Below are 6055 nucleotides of genomic sequence, written 5' to 3'. Positions count from 1 at the left end.
CCTCTCTAACTCACTTTCACTGGACCAGGAAAGGGGGTTGGGGTGTAGGGAGGGTGAGGTCTCTAGCTGGAGGTGCAGGCTCCAGGGTGGGGCCAGAAATGAGGGATTCGGGGTGCGGGAGGAGGTTCTGGGCTAGGGCAGGGAGTTGGGTGGGGGGGGGATGAGAGTTCTGAGCTGGGGGTGCAGACTTTGGGGTGGGGCCAGGGATGAGGGCTTTGAGGTGCAGGAGGGGGCTCCAGGCTGGGGAATGGGGCTGAGGAATTCAGAGTACGGGAGGGGGTTGTGGGTTGAAGCAGGGAGTTGGGGTGCAGGAGGGGGTGTTGGCTTTGGGCTGCGGGTATGGACATAGGCGCCAACTTTCTATGGTGCTGGTGGGTGCCCACGCCCCCTGCCCCTGGCCCTGCCCCCACTCCAACCCGTCCTCGCCGCTGGCCCTCCTCCAATTCCAACCCCATCCCTAAAGTCCTCATCCTAACTCCACCCCCTCCCTGCCCCTATTCGATCCCTTCCCCAAATCCCCACCCCGGCCCGCCTCTTCCCCCAGCACACCGTGCTCCCCCTCCTCCCCCCTCCCTCCCTGCCCTGCCAATCAGTTCTTTTGCAGCACAAGCACTGGGAGGGAAGGGGGAGAAGCAGGAAATGGCAGCGTGCTTGCGGAGGAGGCCGAGGCAGAGGTGAGCCGAAGCAGGGGGGCGAGCCACAGGGAGCTGCCAGCGGGTGCTGAGCACCCACTAATTTTTTTCCGTGGGTGCTCCAGCCCTGGAGTGTGCCTATGGGTGTGGGCTCCGAGGTGAGGTTGGGGATGATGGGTCCAGGGTGTTGGAGGGGTCTGTGGGCTGGGGCAGGAGATTGAGGTGCAGAGGGGGTGAAGGCTCTGGGCTGGGAGTGCAGGGTTTGGGGTGAAGGAGGGAGCTCTGGGTTTTGGGAGGCTCAGGCTGGGGCAGGAGGCTGGGGCTCGGAGTTATTACCTCAAAATTTACAACAAATGCCAGCCAAAATAACCTGAGAAGACCTTCTCCCATAGAGAAAAGCATACAAATTAGAGAGATATTGTAAGGAGCAATTATTGAATTAGCTGCTGGATTTTTTTCCTCTAGTTTTATACTATAGGGATTTTATTCCCAGTTTATCTAGACATTTCTGACCGTGGATGGCACTGCAGTATATTATAGATGTGTGCAACTACACAATTTTAGATTAGGCTGAAAAAATCAGATTGGTGTATTAAGTAAGTGTCGTTCCTTTCCTTATTCCCCACCCTTCTCTAAACAGTGGTGCTATTTTATAGCAATAGAAACCCATTCAGATTTTTGCAGCTGACTCAGAGCTACAGACCTCTACTCATTTAAGAGAAAGGTGGGGAAAAAGGTAATTTCTAAAGTGAAACTAAAGTAGCGACAAAACAAAATAGCTCCAAGACATTTAATTTCATGTCAGTGCAGGTGAACTTTTATAATTTTTTTTAATCCAGTACATCAAACCTGAGTACTGCAGTTCTTTTAATATACTGAAAGTTTTTTGCAATTAACAAATTTGATAAGAACAGCCATGCTTGGTCAAAGCAATAGTCCCTCAGATGCAATATCCTGTCTCTGTCAGTGGCCAGTGCCAGGTGCTTCTAGCAGTTGGAGGGTTAGAGACACCTGGAAATATAAAAATCTTATTGCCACTTTAGTGAAAAATAGATGATTCCAACTTTTTAGTATAGAAGAAAAATGTATTTTGATATATTCTGCTCTATTTCATTTTATAGATTCTATTTCAGAAACAGGAATAATAATTTGCAGAGACCATGAGGTTTATCTTTATTGGCTTAATTGCCCTCTGCATGCTGATGAATGCATTAACAGGTAAGTTAACTTTTATATTTATCCTTTTTTTTTCCTATCTGCCTTTAATATTTTAATCTAGATCTGTTGACTTGCATTTGATATCAAATGTTATTAATACACCGGTCACATTTGCCTTCATTATTAGCAAACAGTATTCAAAATGTATCACGGAGTGACTGGAAACAGAGAATTCTTTATTCTGCTGTTTCAAACACAGAAGTTTAGCTGTCAGTAGGCTCCTATCAATGCATTGCAGAGCTAGTCAGCTTCTGGGCTACACAGCACCTCTTTGTACACTGCAAACCCTTCCGTCTGAGACCTACTACTGATTATTTCTTATTTATTTACAGATGCCCGGCCAGTACAGCATAAAGACGGTAATGCTTTTCAGACTTTTTCTCCTTCCTCCACTCCCCCCACAATTCCTAAAAATTGGAAGAGCCACTTGTAACTGGCAGGCCCTATCCAAAGTGCATTATAGTCAGTGGGGAGACTCCCACTGACTCAGTGGGCTTTGCATCAGCCCCTGATATAAATGTTTTCATCTGTTGCTGATAGAGTATGAAATAAGAAATAAATAAATAAATACATGAAGTGCTGGTAGGCAATTGATTAAAAATATAAACTTTACAAAGAAAGAGGATGTGTTAGCAAAGTTAAAATAAAAACAGCAAAACTGATAGCTAAGGCATGTCCTTAGATGATCACCAAACTGTGTGTTTTACAGTGCTATCATAAGTTAAGAAACACCAGACTTTTAAATATATTAGACTTGAAGGAAATGCAGGATGCATGTCTACTCATTGGTGAGAAATCCCAACTTCCAAGATAAAAAGCTTAAAATCTACAAATGAGCAGCCAGCCAATTAAAAAAAATAAAAAATAGGAACACATCCTCAGCTGGTAAATATCAGTATAATCTATGGAGCTATGCAAGTTTACATCAGCTGAGGATCTGATCCATAGTATGCAATGTTTGCTTTTGCTTTAAAAAAGTCATCCTAACAACATTTCAGTTGCCTTATTGATAGGTTTTGGTGCTTTGGATGGTAGCTAGTTATTCCTGAGGACAGCATGAGAAAATTGTGACGACCATATATTTGCTTAAATTCTTATTGAGAGCAAAGAGCAGCAATGCTAGACAATTTTTCTAGCACTGCTAGAAAAATGCTGAACACAAACACTATACTGTGTTCATTGAGATGTGTATTGGCATGAAGACTGTCTTCGATCTGCTGATATCCAGTAACGTAACATTCCACTAGAAACAGCAGTGCCTATCAAAACATCAACCTAAGTGGACAATGGGAAGGTAGCATGGAAAGAATTTGACTATGTTAATTGAAAACAAACACTTTTTTTAACTCCATGCAACAAGCCTCATTGGCTTGCTTTAATTACACCTCACAACTCACATTTTTTTGATCATTTTTTCTGTGCTTTAACAAATGTGTGTGCAATAGTTTATTTGAACACAGGAAATATTTTTTGATGCAACATCACAATTAAATAACCACACATCTCTTCTCGGTGTGTATTTTACAATATAAAAACCTAGCGGGGGTAATATTTTACAGCAAATGTTTTTTTGTTTCACATTGTGCCAAGGAGCAGACTGCAGCATGAACCTGGAGATCAGCTAATACTCTATTCCACAGACAACAGTGGCTAATTAATTTGATTTTGTTTTGTTACCATCTGTGACTATGCACTGCAAATTCTCTTATGAAATTAGGGCCTGATCCCGGACTGGAGAGATTTGCTAATTCCCATTAAAGGGTCTAATCTGAAGCTCATCAAAGTCAATAGAAACACTCACCACTGATTTCAATGGGGTTTGGATGTAGCCCAAACACTAGGGGAGCAGTGGTCTTCATCCAGCAAAGCACTGACGCACACATTTAACTTTACCTTTGTAAGTATTTCTTCAGCTAAATTCCACATATGCTGAAGTGATTTGTTGGATCAAGGCCTGAGGGTGCTCAGAACCTGGCAGCATCAGGCCCTGAGCTCATTGAATTGGCAACTCAAATCCAGATTATTTTTTATGTCCTCTTTAAAATCAAGCCAAAAACTGGCTGTTTGCCAAGTTGGAAGTGTCTGCAGCTGCTGGACACTTCCTACTTGGATCTCTTTTTCCATCTCTTTAGCCTTTGATTTCTACTATCTACAGAGAAGAGACATAATTCTGAGGCTTCAGACTTTCACAAGGCACCTTAGACCCCGATGCTGATATTTGAAGCCTTCCCCCCCCGTGCCCTGCCCCCCTCCCAGCAGAGCCCTATTGATGCAAGAGTCAATCTGCATGAATCCACTTGCGTGATCACCTCTCAGAGTGGGTCTGCTGCTACTCCCACTGTGTATGAGAAGTCTCAGAATGTGGCCTGTACCCGAGGCTGGAAGCTGTAGCCAAATAAATGTCAATAATGTTATCATGGAAAAGTATAGAAGAGTTCTCTGCTATTCACTGTTTAAGGAGAAATGGTTCCAGTTTGGGATCCTCTTAGCTGATATTAAGAATCAAACTTGACTGGCATCCCAGCAGGAAGGACAGGGCACTGCTGAAAAGTATTCCATAAAAATCATTTGCAATGTGTATAGGAGAAGCCATCTTTATTTGCAGAATAATTAATTCAAGGTGGGAGGGTCTTGGAAGGCTTTGCTGTATAAAGCCATACAAGGCCATCAATTTTCATGCAAAGCTCCCATTGGTTTCATTTCTCTATGAAATGTCCTAATATTGAGCACAGCATTTTCAGTTACACCCTACTCAATTTGGAGTACTTCTAGCTAGGTTAATAATAGCCGTACTTTACTTTACAATCACTAAGTGGGTAAGCACTTCAACACCCCTGTAAAATAGTTCACAAGGACTATACCTTTAACGATATATTCCTTTCCTGTCCCAGGCAGAGGAAAAGTGGTTGAGAGGGATGGAAAAGGTGACTTAAAGTCACTTTTGGCTGACCTAATTTTGGATTAGGCCTAGTCCCCAGCCAGCCCACAACACAAAGTAGAGCAGCCCCAGGTCTAAGTTGTGCCAGCTTCTAACAGCCCTCTGTGGGCCATTATACCAGACCACAGTGTACTAGGACCATGCCTTCTTCCACCCCCTCCCTGCTCTACTTATCATGTCCCATGCACAAAGGGCAAAGGAGCGGGTAGTGTAGGGCTTTTACATTCACTGTCTGCCAGGCCATAGCCCTAGAGAGAATCAAGGCCTGTGTGAGGATGAGTGACCTGCTTCATAGTGAGACCTAGGACTAGAACCCAGGAGTCTAGGCTCCCGGTCATGCTCTAACCAACACATTTCATGTTATGTTAATCTAATTCTGCAATTTTTATTGTAGACCCATATGAGGAACCTGCAGCCCTGCCATATTGGCCTTTCTGGTCCAGTGATTTTTGGTCATATGTGGAGTATTTCCGGACCCGGGGAGCATACAACAGAATCAACAAAATGGCCAGAACCCTGTTTGCTCAATACCCTTTTGGAAATAACCTTGGTTATGATGTTCCCTACCATGAGCACTAATGATTTTGCTCATTTTACTAAAGCTAGTGCTGAGACCTTTAAAGGAATTTACTGCTGCTAGTAAACATGCCTGAATTGCCCATTCAGTCTATCTTGTTTCAATGTTTTTAAACATATTGTATAGCATTTCCATGTTTGTAAAACGGCAGATAATTAGTCCGGCTTTTTCTTTCAATACAGTGTATTCTTTTGTGCAAAAATTAAAAATTCATTGATTTCAATCCTGTTTTTGGCTGTTTGTATTTTAAAATGTATAACAGTGCCCACTGGGTAGTCTCTGGACTTTGACCAATATATAAAGAGTAATATCAAAAACTTGTTGACCCAAATCACCATAAGAATCCTCCAACCCCATAATCTCTCCCTTTTTGCAAAAACCAAGAGAAGAGATTAGTCTTAGTCTTGTTGACCAGTACACCTGGGTTCTGATAACCCATCTTGGACACGGAATTCCACACCACGGGCCTCCACTGAGAATGCTTTGCCACCTGCTCCGACTTTTAAATTGAGAATTTGTGGTCCCAATTCTCCACTATGTTTGACCGCAACAGCGCAGAGTTGATTTTGGCTCCCTCATTCAGTGCAAAAGAGATCCCACTCTAATTTATGCTGTTGCTACTGATGGCATAAAGTCCTTTACACCAAGCAGGGGATACTTCTTGGCATTAGTGGGAGGGATTATCCCAGG

At 43.3% G+C, this 6055-nt stretch overlaps 1 protein-coding gene across 1 annotated transcript; it reads left to right on the top strand.

Annotated features, from left to right (window-relative positions):
* Positions 1-1783: 1783 nt before the first annotated feature.
* OTOS (otospiralin) lies at positions 1784-5517 on the top strand. The gene is made up of 3 exons (XM_030576181.1): positions 1784-1850; positions 2183-2209; positions 5183-5517. Exons 1-3 carry the CDS (start codon positions 1793-1795, stop codon positions 5365-5367), a joined length of 270 nt encoding a protein of 89 aa, XP_030432041.1. The 5' UTR covers positions 1784-1792; the 3' UTR covers positions 5368-5517.
* The last annotated feature ends 538 nt before the right edge of the window (positions 5518-6055 follow it).

Source organism: Gopherus evgoodei, chromosome 9 (genome assembly GCF_007399415.2).
Source record: "Gopherus evgoodei ecotype Sinaloan lineage chromosome 9, rGopEvg1_v1.p, whole genome shotgun sequence".
Taxonomy (NCBI): domain Eukaryota; kingdom Metazoa; phylum Chordata; order Testudines; family Testudinidae; genus Gopherus; species Gopherus evgoodei.
This window is presented reverse-complemented; position numbering and strand designations above follow the sequence as displayed.

Excerpts from the sequence above, each read along its gene's own strand:
- OTOS (XM_030576181.1), top strand. The coding sequence starts at position 1,793 with ATGAGGTTTATCTTTATTGGCTTAATTGCCCTCTGCATGCTGATGAAT. Across the intron at positions 1,851-2,182 it reads GCTGATGAATGCATTAACAG|ATGCCCGGCCAGTACAGCAT; the intron begins GTAAGTTAACTT and ends ATTTATTTACAG. Across the intron at positions 2,210-5,182 it reads GCCAGTACAGCATAAAGACG|ACCCATATGAGGAACCTGCA; the intron begins GTAATGCTTTTC and ends TTTTTATTGTAG.